This window comes from Morus notabilis, unplaced genomic scaffold (genome assembly GCF_000414095.1).
Source record: "Morus notabilis unplaced genomic scaffold, ASM41409v2 Scaffold375, whole genome shotgun sequence".
Lineage (NCBI taxonomy): Eukaryota > Viridiplantae > Streptophyta > Magnoliopsida > Rosales > Moraceae > Morus > Morus notabilis.
This window is the reverse complement of record NW_010365977.1, coordinates 156,172-176,275: the sequence shown is the minus strand read 5'-3', so window position 1 is coordinate 176,275 and position 20,104 is coordinate 156,172. Positions and strand designations below refer to the sequence as shown.

Below are 20,104 nucleotides of genomic sequence, written 5' to 3'. Positions count from 1 at the left end.
AAAACGACATGTCATTTTGACAAAAAATTTCACAAAAAAACGACATGCGATTTTCATTATTGCGTCAAAACGTCGTTTTAAAAAGACAAAAAAAAAACTTTCACCAGTAAAATCACATGTCATTTTGACAAAATCAAAAAAATACTTTCAAGAGTGAAACGATATGTCCTTTTTCTAATGATGAGAAAAATGACGTGGTTTCGACAAAATGACAAAAGATTCTATTTTTTATAATTTTCTCCATTTTTCGTCTTTCAAAAATAAAATAAAAAAATGATGTCAAAACATTCTGAAATTTTACAGACAAGATACTTACATTATTCTGAGCATGCCCGCAAAAAATGGGCTCGAATTATGAAAAAAGAAACGCTGCCAAAAAGCACCACGCCCGCGCAGTGGCATGCTCAGGGGCCAGGATGAGTCAAAAATTAACATTTTGACTTATGTTTCACATTCTAAAATTAATATATGATTTTTAGGAATTAATGCAACACACGACACCATTTTTTTATGAATATTCTATTTTTTATGATTTTTCCTATTTTTCGTCTTTAAAAAATAAAATAAAATAAAAATGATGTCAAAAAATTCTATCATTTTACAAACACAATCCGTACATTTTTCTGAGCATACTTACAAAAAATGGCCTCAAATTATCAAAAAAGAAAACAATACCAAAAAGCACTCGACCCGCGAAGTGGGGCGCTCAGGGGCCAGGATGAGTCAAAAATTTAACATTTGTTTTTTTGTTTCACATTCTAACATGAATATATGATTTTAAGAATTAATGCAAGAAGCGACACCACTTTTTTATGAATATTATATTTTTTATAATTTTCTATATTTTTCGTCTTTGAAAAATAAAATAAAATAAAAATGACGTCACAAAGTTCTTAAATTTCGCAGACATGATCCTTACATTATTCTAAGCTTACTGCCAAAAATGGAATTGAATTATGAAAAAAGAAAACGCTACCAAAGAGCACTTGACCTGCGCAGTGCGGTGCCAACTGGCCGAGATTGGTCAAAAATTCACATTTTTTTAATCTTTATGTTCTAAAATTAATACATGATTTTTAGAAATTAATGCAACAAGGGGCACCATTTTTTTTTTATGAATATTCTATTTTTTATGATTTTCTCCATTTTTCCTCTTTAAAAAATAAAATAAAAATGATGTCAAAACATCCTGAAATTCTGCAAACACGACCCTTACATTATTCTGAGCATGCCTCCAAAAAATGAGCTCGAATTGTGAAAAAAAAAACGCTGCAAAAAAGCACCCGGCCCGCGCAGAGGGGCGACATGTGGCCGGGATGAGTTAAAAATTAACATACTTATTTATGTTTCACATTCTAAAATTAATATATGATTTTTAGGAATTAATGCAACAAGCGGCACCATTGTTTGATGGATATTCTATTTTTTTATGATTTTCCCTATTTTTCGTGTTTGAAAAATAAAATAAAATAAAAATGAGATCAAAAAGTTTTGAAATTTTGCCGACACGATCCTTACATTATTCTGAGCATGCATGTAAAAAATGTCATCACATTATGAAAAAAGAGAACGCTGCCAAAAAGTCTCTAGCTAGTGCTGTGGGGCACCCAGGGGATGAGATGGGTCAAAAATTTACATTTTTATTTATCTTTTGCATTCTAAAACTAATACACAATTTTTAAGATTTAATGCAATAAGCGGCACAATTTTTTGATAAATATTCTATTTTTTCTGATTTTCCAAATTTTTTGTCTTTGATAAATAAAATAAAATAAAAATGACGTCAAAAAGTTCTGAAATCTTGCAGATATGTTCCTTACATTTTTCTGAACATGCCTGTAAAAAAAAAAAGCCACGAATTATGAAGAAAGAAAACGCTGCCAAAAAGCACCCGGCTTGCGCAGTGGGGCTCCCAGAGGCAAGGATGAGTCAAAAATTAACATTTTTATTTATGTTTCAAATTTAAAAATTAATATATGACTTTTAGGAATTAATGCAGCAAGCAGCACCATTTTTTGATAAATATTCTATTTTTTATGATTTTCCATATTTTTCGTCTTTAAAAAATAAAATAAAATAAAATAAAATAAACACGACGTCAAAAAGTTCTGAAATTTTACAGACACGGTCCCTACATTATTATGAGCATGCCTGCAAAAAATGGAATCGAATTATGAAAAAAGAAAACGCTGTCAAAAAGCCCTCGGCCCACGTAGTGGGGTGACAAGTGTCTGGGATGGGTCAAAAATTCACATTTTTTTTTATCTTTTACATTCTAAAATTAACACATGATTTTTAGGAATTAATGCAACAATCGGCACCATTTTTTGATGAATATTCTATTTTTTATGATTTTCTTTATTTTTTGTCTTTGAAAAATAAAATAAAATAAACGATGTCAAAACATTTTGAAATTTTACAGACACGATCCTTACAGAGCATGCCTACAGAAAATGACATCAAATTATGAAAAAATAAAACACTAACAAAAAACACCCCGCCCGCGCAGTGAGGCTACATGTGGCTGGGATGAGTTAAAAATTAACATTTCTATTTAAGTTTCACATTCTAAAAATAATATATGTTTTTTAGTAATTAATGCAACAAGCGGCTGCATTGTTTGATGAATATTCTACTTTTTATGATTTTCCCTATTTTTCGTCTTTGAAAAATTAAATAAAATAAAAACGACGTCAAAAAGTTCTGAAATTTTACAGACAACGGTCCTTACATTATTATGAGAATGCGTGTAAAAAATGGCATCAAATTATGAAAAAAGAAAACGATGCCAAAAAGTCTCGCTAGCGCAGTGGGGCACCCAGGGGATGAGATGGGTCAAAAATTCACATTTTTATTTATCTTTTGCATTCTAAAACTAATACACGACTTTTAAGAATTAATGAAACAAGCGGCACCATCTTTTGATGAATATTCTATTTTTTCTGATTTTCCATATTTTTCGTCTTTGATAAATAAAATAAAATAAAAATCACGTCAAAAAGTTCTGGAATCTTGCAGACACATTCCTTACATTTTTCTGAGTATGCCTGCAAAAAATAGCCACGAATTATGAAGAAAGAAACGTTGCCAAAAAGCACCCGGCTTACGCAGAGGCCGGGATGAATCAAAAATTAACATTTTTATTTATGTTTCACATTTAAAAATTAATATATGATTTTTAGGAATTAATGCAGCAAGCAGCATCATTTTTTTGATAAATATTCTATTTTTTATGATTTTCCATATTTTTCGTCTTTGTAAAATAAAATAAAATAAACACGACGTCAAAAAGTTCTGAAATTTTATAGACATGATCCCTACATTATTATGAGCATGCCTGCAAAAAATGGAATCGAATTATGAAAAAAGAAAACTCTGTCAAAAAGCCCTCGGCCCACGTAGTGGGGCGACAAGTGTCTAGGATGAGTCAAAAATTCACATTTTTTTATCTTTTACATTCTAAAATTAACACATGATTTTTAGGAATTAATGCAACAATCGGCACCGTTTTTTTATGAATATTCTATTTTTTATGATTTTCTTTATTTTTCATCTTTGAAAAATAAAATAAAATAATGATGTAAAACATTTTGAAATTTTACAGACACGATCCTTACAGAGCATGCCTGCAGAAAATGACATCAAATTATGAAAAAATAAAACGCTAACAAAAAACACCCGGCCCGCGCAGTGGTGCTACATGTGGCTGGGATGAGTTAAAAATTAACATTTCTATTTAAGTTTTACATTCTAAAATTAATATATGTTTTTTAGTAATTAATGCAACAAGTGGAAGCATTGTTTGATGAATATTCTACTTTTTATGATTTTTCCTATTTTTCGTCTTTGAAAAATTAAATAAAATAAAAACGACGTAAAAAAGTTCTGAAATTTTACAGACACGGTCCTTACATTATTTTGAGAATGAGTGTAAAAAATAACATCAAATTATGAAAAAAGAAAACAATGCCAAAAAGTCTCGCTAGCATAGTAGGGCGCCCAGGGGATGAGATGGGTCAAAAATTCAAATTTTTATTTATCTTTTGCGTTCTAAAACTAATACACGACTTTTAAGAATTAATGCAACAAGCGGCACCATCTTTTGATGAATATTCTTTTTTTCTTTTTTTCTGATTTTCCCTATTTTTCATCTTTGAAAAATAAAATAAAATAAAAACATCAAAAAGTTCTAAAATTTTACAGACACGATCCTTACATTTTTCTGAGCATGCCTGCAAAAAATAACCTCGAAGTATGAAAAAAGAAAATGCTGCCAAAAAGCACCCGGCTTGTGCAGTGGGGCGCCTAGGGGTCAGGATGAGTCAAAAATTAACATTTTTATTTGTTTCACATTCTAAAAATAATATATGATTTTTAGGAATTAATGCAACAAGCGGCACTATTTTTTGATGAATATTCTATTTTTTATGATTTTTCCTATTTTTCATCTTTAAAAAATAAAATAAAATAAAAACGACGTCAAAAAGTTCTCAAATTTTTCAGACACGATCCTTACATTATTTTGAGCATGCCTACAAAAAATGGAATGGAATTATGAAAAAAGAAAACGCTGCCAAAAAGCCCCCAACCCGTACAGTGAGGCGCCAAGTGGCCGAGATAGGTCAAAAATTAACTTTTTTTTTATCTTTTGCGTTCTAAAATTAATACATGATTTTTAGGAATTAATGCAACAAACGGTACCATTTTTTGCTTGATATTCTATTTTTAATGATTTTCACTATTTTTTGTCTTTGAAAAATAAAATAAAATAAAAACGATGTCAAAACATTCTGAAATTTTGCAGACACGATCCTTACATTATTCTGAGTGTGCTTGCAAAAAATGACTTCGAATTATGAGAAAAGAAAACGCTACCAAAAAACACTCGGCCTGCGCAGTGGGGCGCCAAGTGGTCAAGATGAGTTAAAAATTAACATTTTTATTTATGTTTCACATTCTAAAATTAATATATGATTTTTAGGAATTAATCCAACAAGCGGCACTATTATTTGATGAATATTCTATTTTTTACGATTTTTCCTATTTTTCATCTTTGAAAAATAAAATAAAATAAAAACGACGTCAAAAAGGCTTGGAGTGTCAAAAATTGACATTTTTTTATGTCAGAACACTGACGCTTCAGGGGAGGGGAAAAAAGAGTAGAGTAGCTGTAAGGAAAAAAAAAAGAAAAGAAAACGACAAAGGAGCACCATAGGAAGTTGGGGCTTCTAAGAAGATTAGGTACCTTGGGTCTATAATGTAGTATGAAGGAGCACCATAAGAAGCACCATAAGCTAGAATTGATATATTAGTAGAATTGGTATATAAATATAATTAGTAGAATTGATATATTTAAGAAAAAAGCACCATAAGCTACCGTTATGCTAAAAAAGAAAAGCAAGAAAGATAACCAATTCCCGTTCATGCTATGAGAAAATTCAACAAAAAGTTCCATTTTCATGGACAAAGTGTGCTCATTAGTAAAAAAAAACTGGGAGCGTGATCTATCTTATATCTCAAAAAAAGAATACATTTACACCAAAATCCAACATCAAGTATCTTATAGTCAAATACAGTTTCTCTTTTTTCACCAAGACGAATGAGATTGAAAAAATAGTATGAAATTAAATCTTTTTTCACCAAATTTTTTATATATGCTTTTCTGATATCTTCCATTTTGTTAATCTTTAAATGTATCTAAATTTTCTATTTTATTCCTTAGTTTACAACTAGGAGAAAGAGGAAGGCAGAGAGAGAGGAAGAGTGAGAGAGAGAGAACCTGACGAATTGCATTTGCTTTCTCCAATATTGCAGCAACCTTCAAGTTAGTTTTAGGAGTAGGACCTGGAATGCTGGGCCTTGTCGCTGCAGCAGGCTTCAAGTTGAATGACTGAGGCCACAGACAAAACAATATAACAATTGCCACAAAATTCAAGATAAAAAAAAATCCAATTAACTATCGAGTTGGATAGAAACGGTAAGCCCTAACCTTAGTTCGTATCTGTTCTAGTAGCGAACAGACGTGCAGGGTCATACATTCCTCAAGGAACAACTGATGAGATCTGCACAGCTTGAAAAAAATATATATTAAAAAAATCAGTCGCCAATCTATGCCTAAAAAATGCATACCACCAACACTGCAATGTTATGTATACAGTGAAGCCACATGAATTAAGAACACTCACTTTGTATGTGACGTTGGTACAACTTCTGGGGTGGTCTCTCCGTTCCACTAAAGAAAAAAATTTCAACGAGTATGACACTAAAGTTGTACTGAGAAGAAGCTCTTTTTCGTTACTAAACAAGTTACTTTCACAAATACTTTGGCCATTAGGTAGCCGACACAGTATTGACAAGTACATATATTTCTTCATCTATTCAGCATTCACCCATGCGCGTATATACAAAATGTGTCTGTGTATATTAATTTATGAATATTTATATAGATGTGTATAACGCGAACATGCAAAATTCATGAATTGATGCACCTAAGTACTCGTAACTCCATATATATTATGATCTAACACATGTTCACTACGTCAGAAAGTATGTGTTTCTAGTATTAGAATCCAACCTAAGCTTAAAGATACCCGAGATTTTCATGTAATAACCTAAAAGCCTATATAACATATTGCACTAGAAGTCAAGAATAACGCATACATCAAATGTCTTGTTTGGAATTTGGAGATGCCAAGTAGTTGGAACTTGAAAAGGGAAATAAACTATTTAAATAAGAGCATGTTCATGAACCTCCTTTTATAAAAGATTACAGAGTGCTTATTTTAATTTGACAAAACAATTATCAAATTAATATGGTAAAGTCTCAAATAGATTCACCCAGTCCAATTTATTAATCATTCTAACATGTACTAAAAAATTAAACTCCTTAAAAGGTAATAAGGAAGAAATTCTATAGTAGCTTGATTGTATTAATGGCAGAAAACTAATTACAGAAAGATAAGGGGATTTTCGAGAGATCCCGTGCTCTCCTAGGGTTCCTTCTCTCGGAAGATTGTACAAATGATTCGATGCCCACTTATCCTACCTCCTAATCTATTTATACTACTAACTCTTATTCCTCACACTAATTCCAAGAACTAACTAACTAGTAACTATTTAACAAACATAACAAACCACTAACTACTTATTATATTGATTACTAATTACTAACATAATCCTATCATTACTCCCCTCCCCAAGACACCTTGTCCTCAAGGTGTGGTCAAGTAACCGCAGTGGAATGACGCCATCTCCTTCCCATGTCGTCAAGCCCACCTTTCAGAATGTTGAAGGGCATCGCAATCCTTGAAGAGCCAACTTCAACGGTGACAAACCAAGGCGGGAAAGGTGCCACGGAAGTGTAATCGAGAGCAAAAAACCCATTAGAGCCATTGTTCAGTCCATGAAACATAGAAATTTTGGTTTTTGGAGTTACAAACTCGGAAATATCACATCTTCCATTTGCAGAGTGTCCAAGTCCTACTCCAATGAAGTCAATTTCTCCAGCCCTAGCCCCAGGAGTGCTGGAATTCCCAGACTCAGTCCAATTTGGGCCAAAATTTGAGGACCCATTACATAACTTGCTGAAATTGGTCCCACTTTCGTTGAATTTTTTTGGCCCAGCCCCTATGGAGCCAGAAGTAGGCCCAATAATGTTGGAATTACGCAGCCCATACCCAATCACGCTAGAATCGGTCCTGCCCACACCGGAAACACCCAACTCTCATTTGGCCGGAAGTTCAAAACTCAGCCCCACCGACCCCAGGTTTTAAGCCAAACTTCCATGCCCTAACCATAATATCACCGGAATTGAGTGGGTCGCTACTATACCGGCCGGAAACAGCCTCAACATTGCCAGAATCATGTGTGCCAGTCCAAACCGCAGCCAAATTGCCAAGCCCAGCCTCAGCCGCGTCGGAAATTGTGAGCCTAGCCCCAAACGTTGCCGCGCGAGACCACCGCTCCCCCTCCGACCACAGCCCATCGTGAAATAGCCCCTTCCGCCGTGGGTCTTCGAGATCTAGGGCGATTTCGCCCAGACCAAGTCGCCTTCCCTCATCGCGAGCTCTGGAATCGCGCAAGCCGGTCCCAATCTGGTTGGGATCCCACTCAAGTTCAGAGGAATCACCTGACCCGGTCCAAATCCGGCCGGAATCGGGTCCCTCCGTGTTGCAATTGCGCGTATCGGTCCAAGTCCCACCGGGATCTCTGAAAAATGTCTAACAGAGGGCATACCTCTTGGAGAAAACAACTTGTCGTTTGGAGAAAGTTCGTACGACTTGTCGTTTGGTGTGGCAGCTTTGAGTAAACTTGTTGATTGGCTTCGAAAAGGCTGAATGTGAGGTTGCTGTCGTATCCAGGTGCTAGATGTCGTTCCCTTAGCCACCTTTAAGGCCATATTACGATCCTCCACCCTCTGAGCCAATTCAATGATCCGATTCAACCCAGTTCCCGATCCACCTCCGCTGTCGTCTTCCGCCGTCCTCTTCGAATGGGACGAAGGTAGGTCCTCCAAAGTTCCCTTGATCCCCGGGCTCTTTTTCCCTTGGTTCTGCATTAATAAATCTAATTTTCCCAAAATTAACATCACGTTCTTCTCCCTGGCTGGAATCTTCTGTAAAGCGCCCTTAACTCTGTCCATCTCCTTCGAAATTCCCTCCCACACCGCGCTCAACTGTTCTTCCTCAGAACCTAGTCTCTCTTCCATCTTCTTGGCCACCAAATTGATGCCGATTGACTCAGATCTAAGCGATATCGCACCAGATCGCAAAAAATTGCTTGGAGTGCCGTCGGCCTCATGCAATTCCAGATCTCTTCGCGTTTTCTATAAGTTCGTGCGTCGGTTTTGACGTTCCAAATCTGGTTGTGACGAGCCACCGCCAGAAATATGAAGATCTGAAATCATTCCTACGTTCTGTGGCCAAACCTTCATATTCATTTCCGAAAGCAATCTTTGTGTTGGTATGAAGCGTTGAAGCAAATTCATCTTGAATTCATTCCAACAAACAAATGGTCGTCTTCTATCTTCCCACTGAAACCAATCTAGTGCCTCATCTTCCATGAATTCCTCTGCGAACCAAATCTTTTCACGTTCTAAAAATTGATTTTTTTGATGATATTCTTCCACTTTTACGATCCAAGAATCTGGATATTCTCCTGAGAACATTAGCATTTCTAGTCGCTGCCAAAGTCCACACGTTCCAGCCATTTCTATACCCCAGAAAGTGCTCTGATACCAAATGTTAAGCTCCAGACCACGGTAAGTAGAATTGAGATAGAATTCCAGAAGAAGTTCTATAGTAGCTTGATTGTATTAATGGCAGAAAACTAAATACAGAAAGATAAGGGGATTTTCGAGAGATCCCGTGCTCTCCTAGGGTTCCTTCTCTCGGAAGATTGTACAAATGATTCGATGCCCACTTATCCTACCTCCTAATCTATTTATACTTCTAACTCTTATTCCTCACACAAATTCCAAGAACTAACTAACTAGTAACTATTTAACAAACATAACAAACCACTAACTACTTATTATATTGATTACTAATTACTAACATAATCCTATCATCCTCTAAGTATTCATATTTGGAGACAAATATAAATAGATGTCTTACAGTTTTAAATAGTTTAATAATCTTTAACTTCATACATTGCCACAACAATTTGTATGTTTATTGCAGTGACAGTCATTTCATTATAATACCTTCACTTTGCGGTTCTTCTTTTCTCGTTGAATCTCTACAGTTGCGATTAAAGATGATGTTGCTTCTATCTTGAAGAACGATGAATCAGTATAATGCTTCAAACATGCTCCTGCTCCCGCAACATCGAACCTATTAGAAGCTAACAGGGATTCTAAGACTTCCCAAGTTGCAAAGTCAATTGTTTCAGTCCGATCTTCAAATCAACATAACTTGAGTAAAAACACTAAAGTACAGTACTTGTCCAGAAGGAATAACCGCGGTGGGCCCTGGGCCTTCTCATAAGAGTCCATTACAAAGCAAGGCAAGTCTCCACAGACAATTAGATTTTGTTTAGAACGCAAATTGGGATGCCAATCAACACCTATAGTTGAATAATGTGGGTCATATCATGCAATTAAACATTGAATTCCTTGCACATAGTAACCTTTTTATGTAGTATAAGCAAAATCAATAGAAGCTTTCCAAGACAAAAACATCATGAACTATGTACTCAAAATGTTAGACTAGTTTCCTAATGCAGTAAATAAATAAAATTTCATACATTTAACAATCTTTTTCTAATATATGTTTTACAATTTGCCTCATCCAATGAAAAATACCAAATGCTAGAATGATCATATAATTTTTTTCTCTTCATGCTAACCATCACAAAACAGTTTACAATTACTATCTTTGATCATCAGCTTAGAACAATAATTACTTGGAGTAGAAGAGATTATTCTTCTATTATTTTTTTCATTAGATTACGTGCTAGAAATGCCGTTTGTACCTCCATGCATTCTTAGGCTCCTAAAAGTCAGCTTCTTATTTATAGAAAAGATAAAAAGAAGACCTCCAAAATAAAACTATCTCAAAGAGACTATTCTAGGCCTAAAATTATGGTCCAAGACATGTGTTGTAACATAGAAAATGAAAATGAAAAAAAAAATAAGAATTGCATCTGTTTCATCACTATTAGTAGTACATCAACAGTGTCCAAACTACACTTAAGATAAACCACTTAGACCTATAATTTATCACAAAATATCAATAGCCGTTTTAACTATCCATATATAAACGAAACATGCACCATATAATCTAACCGGCATTGTAGAAAAATGAAGAAAGATTAGTTTATGACAAGAGTGCCTTCTCAATGGGAGGAAATTCTGCTTCCAGTTGTTGAACGCGAGCCATCAGACCATGTCCTCTTTGTAGCAGTCGCCGTCACTTCTTCATGCAAGTCATGGAATATTTCTGTAGCAAACCTATAGACGCCACAAACGATATGGATAGAAAACCTAAAAATGAGAAATCAAACATAAAAGCTTGTGGGAAACAAGTGTGTATCTATTGTTTTTAAGTTGAGAACCAATTTTCATTGTTTTTCCTTTCATAACGTAGGCAAGAGTTTGTGGTTGCAACATTGGAGGACCTTTTTGCCAATTTTGCCAGTAAATAATTCGATTTGCAAAATTAAGATAACAAACTACCACATTCAAGATTGCAAAAAGCCAATCGGAATAAATAAAAAAAGTGAACTAAAGAAATTTAATTAAAACAAACACAATCAAATAACACCATTGACAGGACTAAATACCAGTACAATCAGCGTTTATGATGTCCCCAAATGATATTCCAATCTTGATGAGAAATTGAAGAGCTTGATTCCCGTTTACATCATATGAACAGGAGAGATAAAAGAAATCTAACGTGACTAAAAATAAAACTATAAACAATTCCACAAAGAAAATCCGAAATGTTAAAGTTTGAAACTCAATAAGGAAGCTTCTAAATAATGTTTCCATGATTCAAATCCTAAGAACACATTTTACTTAAGTAGCGGTAGCATAATATTTGAATACAAAAAAGAATATACATCAATCGCTTACATTTATATTCAATGTATATAAATTGACATAAACAAGTAAAAAAATTAAAAAATAATCACCCATTAAAGAATGAGAAACAGTTGTTCGACCAGAAAGGGAGAAACAGAGGATGAGAAATTGTTTCTGTGATCCGTTTGTTTAGCACAACGAATGGTTCTTTGACCTAGACATCAATAAAGTAACTACAAAATTTTAAGTTTTATTTTCATTAATATTATGATGTTTTTTCATTTCTTCGTCACTGAAGCAGAAATAGTAATGGTAAACACAAATATAAAGAAAAACTGTGGAAAATTGTCATACCTGAGCAAGACAACAAGGAACAAGGTCTCAAGAAACAAATTGGAGAAGATCAACTGCTTAGAGATACCTTGAAGAAACTCCATTCCCTAGAAACTAAACTCTTCAAATTCAATCAAAGCCCAGAACAATAAGAAAGCAACGATATCCAAAACCATAAGAATTCAACTACTCTTTTCTACATTTCTTTAGGTATTACCTATTCTACAACTAAACAAAGGTTCAGAAGAAACCACATAAACTAATACATAAAAGATAGGAATTTTCAGGTACCTGAACCCATAACAAACATATTCAAATAAAAAGTTGAAGAAACCACATAAACTAACACATATAAAATAGGAGATAAAGCAATTACATGAAAACCATCAAAACCCACATATCAAAGAAGATAGAAAAGGAGGGTACCTACTGCTTGGCTTGGATGGTGGACGGGATGATTCCGTTTCTCTTCCTCTCTTGTTTCCTTTTTCTGGGTATTGGGTGGTGGGCTTGTGTTCTCGTGTCTCTTGAAAGCTCACCAAAAAGGAAAACAAGAGGGAAGTTTTTGGAGGAATGAGAGTTGCAGAGAGAGATAAGAGCGAAAGGCAGAAGGGAAACAAATGAAAAGAAAGAGGAGAAAGATGTGAGCTCGACGAGAGAGATGGGTGCAAAAAGACTGTTGAGGAGAAAAAAAGGAAGCGACAAATTAGAAAGACGAAAACTTTGAACAGTACATATGTGAGGGTAGCTATAGTAAACCAACCGTACTTTTAAGTGGATGTTTGGTTGATGGATTCAAAATTATTTTCAGTTTACGTGTATTTTTTATGAGAGAAAATACTGTAACGAACCACGAACTATGATTCGAATCATGGTATGAATCTAGCAACCAAACAACCCATAATATTGTTAGAAAATAGATTTTTTATTAGAGTTTAATTCATTTTTAAAAATAGATTTTTTTAATACATGACAAATTATAAGAAAAAACATGAATTTGTTTTTTAAACATGAGATGGCCATGATGTTGAAAATAAAGAAATATAATTAGTAGAAGTGATATATTTTTAAAAAAAGAAAACAACGTATGCTACCGTTATGCTAACAAGGAAAAGCATGAAAAAGAACCAATTCCCAGTCAAGCTATGAGAAAATTCAACATATAAAGAACAGGGGATCGCGATCTATCTTATATCTCAAAAACAGAATACAATTATACTAAAATCCATGATCATGTATATTTATTTAGGGCAATAAAGAAAGAAACAAAGATAAAGAATTTTCACTGGGCCACAACTAAGTCAAATTTTGGAAACACGGTCAAGGAGGAATTACTTTCTCCAATGGTCAAATACAATTTCTCTCTTTTCACCAAGACAAAATGAGATTGAGAAATGATATAATTAGTAAAAGTAATATATTAAAACAAAAGCACCATAAGCTGCATACCAGTACAAAGAAAAAAAGGTCTGCAAGTACTGCTAATAAAAAGAATTAGACAATCTTCCAAGTCGTTACAATAGAGGCATGACCAAGAACTAACGAGCATATCATAGGGAAGTTGACTTGTTTGCCCTAGAGTTAATGATTAGAAAATGAATATCCCTACATTAGAAGTAGTAGTGCAAATGAACATGTACATCAGGGGGGCAAAAAATCAAAATAGTTAGGATTAATTACAAAAGTTTCCCCCGACTTATACCCCTATAGTAGTGCAAATGAACATGTACATCAGGGGGTAAAAAATTAAAATAGTTGGGATTAGTTACAAAAATTCCCCACGAATTATACCCCTTGTAACACTTTGCCCACTGATCTTTCAAAAATAACATCCCGTCCCACAAAAGAATGAAATGTTAACAAGAAAGCTCCCTCCGTTAAATTTTTAATGGAAATTGACATTTAATAAGTTATTTTAGGGGTATTTTGGTAACTCTAGAATGAAATTTAATTCAAAACTAATTTAAATTTGAACTTTTAATTACGAAACATCCACCATTAATTGACTGTAAGTTAAAAATTTTTTGAATTTTTTTATTTATACAATAAAAAATGTATGGAGTTGTTATGAACATTTTTTAGGTTAAAAATAGCAAATGGAAAATAAAAAACCATTCGTTTAGGAAAAATAAAAATAAAAAGGAACTGTGCCTGTCACGTGGGTGCGTGGGTAAAATACTAATTGTGCTCTAAATTGTTTAACATATGATATGTATGTGACACGTGTAAAAAACTGTTAAATTTTTTAATGGAGCATTTTTATTAATGTTTCATTGTTTAAGGGAAATGAATGTTATGTTTTGAAGAACCAAGAGCAAAGTGTTACAAGGGGCATAATTCAAGTGGAATTTTTGTAATTAGTCCAAAATAGTTGTGGAGAAGTAAACTAAATCAATTCAAGAAGTGTGTAATAAACCGAAGAACAAAAACAATAATTATTAACACAACCTAAACAAGAACTTCCCTGTAAACATAACTTATTACATTTTAGTGACGGTTAACATAGGTTATGACCTTGGAAGTAAGGTTGCCTTTGCTTAATGAATGGCAACCGACATGATTCTAACTATGCGAGCCAAAACTTTCTCAACCTGCTTGCTCGATAGCCAAAGAAACTTGACAAAAAGAAGGCATTTGCAATTTTCTTGTTTATTTCTCCAATGTTAGAAATAGTAGTGCAAATGAACATGTACATCAGGGGGTAAAAAATAAAAAAATGGTTGAGGAAGAGTAAAACAAATAAATTCAAGGGGTGGGTAGTAAACTGAAGAACAGAAACAATAATGATTAACACAACCTGAACAAGATTTCTTCACTTTTAACATAATTTACTATTTTTTTAGTTACTGTTAACATAAATTATGAGGATTGAAAACTAGAGGTAGATTATACCTTGGAACTCTACAAAAAGAAGACATTTACAATTTTCTTGTTTATTTCTCCAAGATTAGAAATGGTAGTGCAAATGAACATGTTACATCAGGCGGTAAAAAATCAAAATGGTTGAGGTAGAGTAAAACAAATCAATTCAAGGGGTGTGTAGTAAATTGAAGAACAAAAACAATAACTATTAACACAACCTGAACAAGAACTTCTTCACTGTTAACATAATTTACAATTTTTGCCAAACCTTTCTCAACCTGCTTGGTAGCCAAAGAAACTCTACAAAATGAAGGCATTTGCAATTTTCTTGTTTATTTCTCCATTTCCACTTCCAATTTGATCATTAAGAAATTAAATTGATAGAAGAAGTACAGATGCTTCCTTTTTCAATATATTTTTACGAGATCGGATACACAACAATTATAAAGAAAAAATTAACCTTGAAGACAAAAACTCAGAAAAATACTGCTTCTCTTTAAGAAGAGTTCTCAAATTAAATTGTAAAACAATGGAATGTTTGCAAAACATAAAAGACCCGCACAGCCTAGGCTACGACCTAACCAAATAGGAGAAAGGACAAAAAAAACCATTCCAGTTAATGCAATTTCTCACAATAATTTTTTTTTTTGGAAAAGAAACGAGGATATTATTAAGCTGAAAAACGAACACTAGAAAGCAGAGGGAGTTTTCCTTTGGCAGACCAGGTTCAAAAGTACAAATAAAAAGCTAAGTGTTGAAACAAAAATCAAACGAAACTACAAAAACGATGACCAATCCCTAACCAAATCTAAAAATAATGGCCGACCGAACACCTTATAGGGAAAAAGTACAACAATAGTTTTTGTCCAATGAAGAAATTAACACTTCAGAAAGAAAAAAAAAACCTTCAATCTAGAAAATTGTCGCTCCAAACGAAAAAAGATTGACTTTGAGAAAACACAATCAAAGAGAGATCAATCAACTAGGAAACAAAAGCAATAAAATAAAAAAAATAAAAAAAGAATACAGATCAAATGAACAGACACAATAATTATTACCTTTAAAAGTCACTCGACCAACTGAGATTAGCAAACGAAAATGTACAGAGAATCATACCCAATCTTTCATTCGATTTTCCCACACTTTCTCAAGAACAAAACACGCACCAAAAAAATGGAATCACGAAATATAGTAGAGTTCGCCACAAAAGCGTAGACGTCGACCTCATCAATCAAGTTGATGGCGATTCTAAATAGCAAAAAGACGAGAGAGAGAGAATAACACAAAAGAAGAGAGAAAAGCTGAAGAAAATGCAGAGAATGAAAAACTGATGCTTTAGGGGAAGTACATAGAAGACAACAAAATAGATAAAGAAAAACTTTAAATAGTAAGAATGTGAGAGTAGCTACAATAAACACACTCCGCATTCTAATATTCTATAGTGTAGAAAAAATCAGATATACCAATCCCTAAAATTGTTCCCACTACAATATCTGATATTCAGTCCCTGTTAGACCCCCGGTGCGGAAGGTTTACGTTAGAAGGCCCAAGAGAGGTATGGAGAAGGGCCCAGGCCCAACTGAGTCAGAACGGGGTAAGAGCGTGGTTGGCACGGAGGGCCCTTATGGAGGTGTGCGAAGTTGGTTAGAGTATCGGTGGATATATGGGGAAGCAGGGGGGAGTGTGGGGAGCATCGAATTTGCTACTTGGATTGTCCACTGGGAGGTTAGGGATTCCTCGAAAATCCCTTCTATCTTTGTTTCCTGTGTATTTGTAATTTCCTTCCATTTCCATTAATCTCAGAGCTTCCTGAAGCTCTTGATGTAATAGCAGAGTTTGGTAATCAATAAAAACGGCCATTTGTCCACTCTCAACCTTGTTAATAGCCCAATTCTTGCATTAGGATCTAGGATCCTAACATTTTGGTATCAGAGCCGCGGTCCATGGCTCACGGGGTACCGGCGGCGAACACGACGGAGCGCATCTCTGGGGTGGAAGAGGAGGTAGAGGCGATCAGAGAGAACGTATGGTTGATGGGAGCAATGGTGGATCACGTACCTCAGCTTCAGGAGGACGTGGTGGCTTTGGGAATCCAGATCGGCGGCGTACAGGGTTCCCTTCTCCGACTAGAGGCTATGATGGGCCGCCATCTCGAGGCTCAACCGCCGAATCCTCAGCGGCGGGAACCAGTACGGGACCGAGACCGACGGTTGCAGAACGAGTCGCCGGAACGGGTTCGCGGCCGAAATGATCACCGGGGACGACGACTAGAGTTGCCGATATTCCAGGGGGACGACCCATACGGGTGGATGTTCCGCGCAGAACGCTACTTCGCCATTAACGGAGTAGAGGAAGGAGAGAAAGTAATGGCAGCCTCGGTTTGCATGGAGGGAGAGCCCTTGGCTGGTTCCAATGGTTGGACTCACAGGAACCGTTCGCCGGTTGTCGCGACTTGAAAACCACTATCCTCCACCGCTTCAGCCGTACCAAGGACGGCGACCCGACGGAGAGGCTGATGGCGCTGCGGCAGGACAGTACGGTGGCTGACTACCGCGATCGCTTTGAGCCGTTGGCCGCATCAATGAGAGGTATGCCTGAACCTATTTTCCGTGGAGCCTTTCTTAATGGGTTACGGGAGGATGTGAGGGCTGAAGTGAAATTGCATCGGCCCATTAACCTCCAAGAGGTAATGGACCTGGCCCAACAGATTGAGGATAGGAATGAGGCTGTAGAGAAACTTAGGAGAGGGAAGTTGGGCCGGGGATGGAAGTATGACGATTCGGGTAAGGGATCGGGCTTGAGTGAGAAGCCCAATCCTGCTACGGGATTCTCAGGGAACTCCCTTCAGTACAACTTAGGAAAAGAGTCGGTGCCCTTCCACCGACCTCGGACGTGGCCGCCACAACAGACTAGTACAGGAGAAGGGGGTGGGGCTAGCTTTAGGAGGCTCACCGATGACGAGATCCAGCGACGAAGAGCCAAGGGGTTGTGCTATAGGTGCGATGAGAAATATGGACCGGGACACCGCTGCAAGAATCAGCAGTTGCAGGTGCTCCTGGTGTCGGAAGAGGAAGAGGAGAAGGTTGAAGATTCCGTAGAGGCAGGGGAGCCACCCATAGAAGAGGCTGAAGGGATGGCGGGCATCTCACTTAATTCTCTAATGGGAGTCTCGTCGGCCAACACCCTGAAGCTGAGGGGAACCATCGGCAGCCGGGAGGTGATGGTCTTGGTAGACAGTGGGGCTTCCCACAATTTCCTGTCGCTTCGGGTTGTGAGGGAACTACAAATTCCCCTCGCAACTACAGGCACCTATAGAATTCAGGTTGGTAATGGTGCCTGTTTTAAACGGCAAGGAGTGTGTAAGGGGGTAGAACTCAAAATTCAGGGGTACTCGATTTTGGGGGAATTCGTTCCGTTTGAACTGGGCTGTGCAAAGGTGGTTTTGGGGGTGGCGTGGTTACAAACTCTGGGGGAGGTCAGGGCCGATTGGCAAAAGTTCACCCTGAAATTCAAGTCCGAGGCAGGTTGGGTCTGTTTAGCTGGAGACCCAACACTGAAGCTGGAACCGGTGAGTTTGAAGACTTTAACCCGGACATGCCACGGGGATATGGCAGGGGCGCTATTAGAAATACATGCTATCGAGGGGGCAGATGTTCAAGGGTCCCGAGCCAAGGAACCGGAGGCATTACAGGGGGTCTTAGCGAAGTTCTCTACTGTGTTTGAGACACCGTGTGGTCTACCACCAAACCGAGCACGGGATCACCAGATTGTTCTCAAACTAGGGGCGGAACCGCCTAACATTCGGCCGTACCGGTACCCCCAAGTACAGAAGAATGAGATAGAGAAGCTCGTGGCTGAAATGTTGGCGTCCGGGGTCATCCGGCCAAGCAATGGCCCCTTCTCCAGCCCTATTCTTTTAGTAAAAAAAAAAAAGACGGCAGTTGGCGTTTTTGCGTGGACTACCGAGCCCTTAACCAGCTCACCGTTCCAGACAAATTTCCAATTCCCGTCATTGATGAGCTGTTGGACGAATTACATGGGGCGACAGTGTTTTCAAAATTAGACTTGAGGGCGGGATATCATCAAATTCGAGTCAGGGAATTTGATGTGGAAAAGACTGCATTCCGGACACACGAGGGGCACTATGAATTCTTGGTCATGCCGTTCGGCTTGACAAACGCGCCGGCCACATTTCAGCCGCTTATGAATAAGGTTTTTCAGCCTTACTTGCGCCATTTTGTACTGGTGTTCTTCGACGACATCTTGGTTTACAGCCGCACTTAGGCCGAACATCAGGAACATCTCGCAGCGGTCCTACAAGTCTTACAGGGTGAGCAGTTGTTCGCGAACCGAAAAAAATGCGCATTCGGCCAGCACCGGTTAGAGTACTTGGGACATGTGATATCGGCAGCCGGTGTGGCGGCTGATCCGGCCAAAATAGAAGCCGTGGTGGCTTGGCCCACACCCAAGAACGTCCGAGGAGTTAGGGGTTTTTTGGGGCTAGCTGGCTATTACCGGCAATTCGTTCGCAACTTCGGACAGCTGGCGAGGCCGATGACCGAGCTCCTCAAACGAGGAGAGTACAAATGGACCCCGGAGGCAGGGGCTGCGTTTAACGCCCTCAAGCAGGCCATGACCACCCTGCCGGTCCTAGCAATGCCGGAGTTCTCCAAGCTCTTCATAGTGGAAACTGACGCCTCCGGATCAGGTTTGGGGGCTGTGTTAATGCAAGAGGGGAAGGCCCATAGCCTTCTTCAGCAAAGAGTTATCGGAAACATCACGATTCAGGTCGGTTTATGAGCGGGAGCTCATGGCTGTCGTCTTAGCGGTGCAAAAGTGGCGCCACTACTTACTTGGGCGCCACTTTGTCGTGCGCACCGATCAGCAAAGCCTAAGGTTCCTTATGGATCAACGGCTTCTGCCTCCCGCTCACCTCCGTTGGGCCATTAAACTCTTTGGTTATGACTTCGAACTGCAGTACAAGCCGGGCGCTTCAAACAGGGTAGCGGATGCACTGTCTAGGCGTGGTGAGGATGAGACGGTGGGGCTCACAGCTCTGTCCATACCGCAGCGGGTGAACTGGACGGAGATTAGGCGGGAGCAGCGGCAAGATGAGGAGTAGCTTCCGGGTTTGCCATACACCAAAATCTCTTATGCTACCAGGGACAAGGTTGTTTTACCACATAAGTCCCCCTAGATACACAGGATGTTGCAAGAATTCCACGATTCTGCCTTGGGCGGTCACTCGGGGTTTTTGAGGACATATAAGAGGGTGGCAGACAATCTGTTTTGGCGAGGGATGAAAAGCGACATCCGCAACTACGTTGCAAACTGCTCAGTTTGCCAACGTTCCAAGACAGAGGCCCTGGTTCCGGCGGGGTTGCT

General features: G+C 37.5%; 1 protein-coding gene across 1 annotated transcript; it reads left to right on the top strand.

Annotated features, from left to right (window-relative positions):
- The first annotated feature begins 16,662 nt into the window (after positions 1-16,662).
- On the top strand, positions 16,663-19,841 carry LOC112093764. The gene is made up of 5 exons (XM_024172836.1): positions 16,663-17,097; positions 17,148-18,593; positions 18,698-18,931; positions 19,049-19,507; positions 19,698-19,841. The coding sequence occupies exons 1-5, from the start codon at positions 16,663-16,665 to the stop codon at positions 19,839-19,841; spliced, it is 2,718 nt and encodes a 905-aa protein (XP_024028604.1).
- Positions 19,842-20,104: the final 263 nt, after the last annotated feature.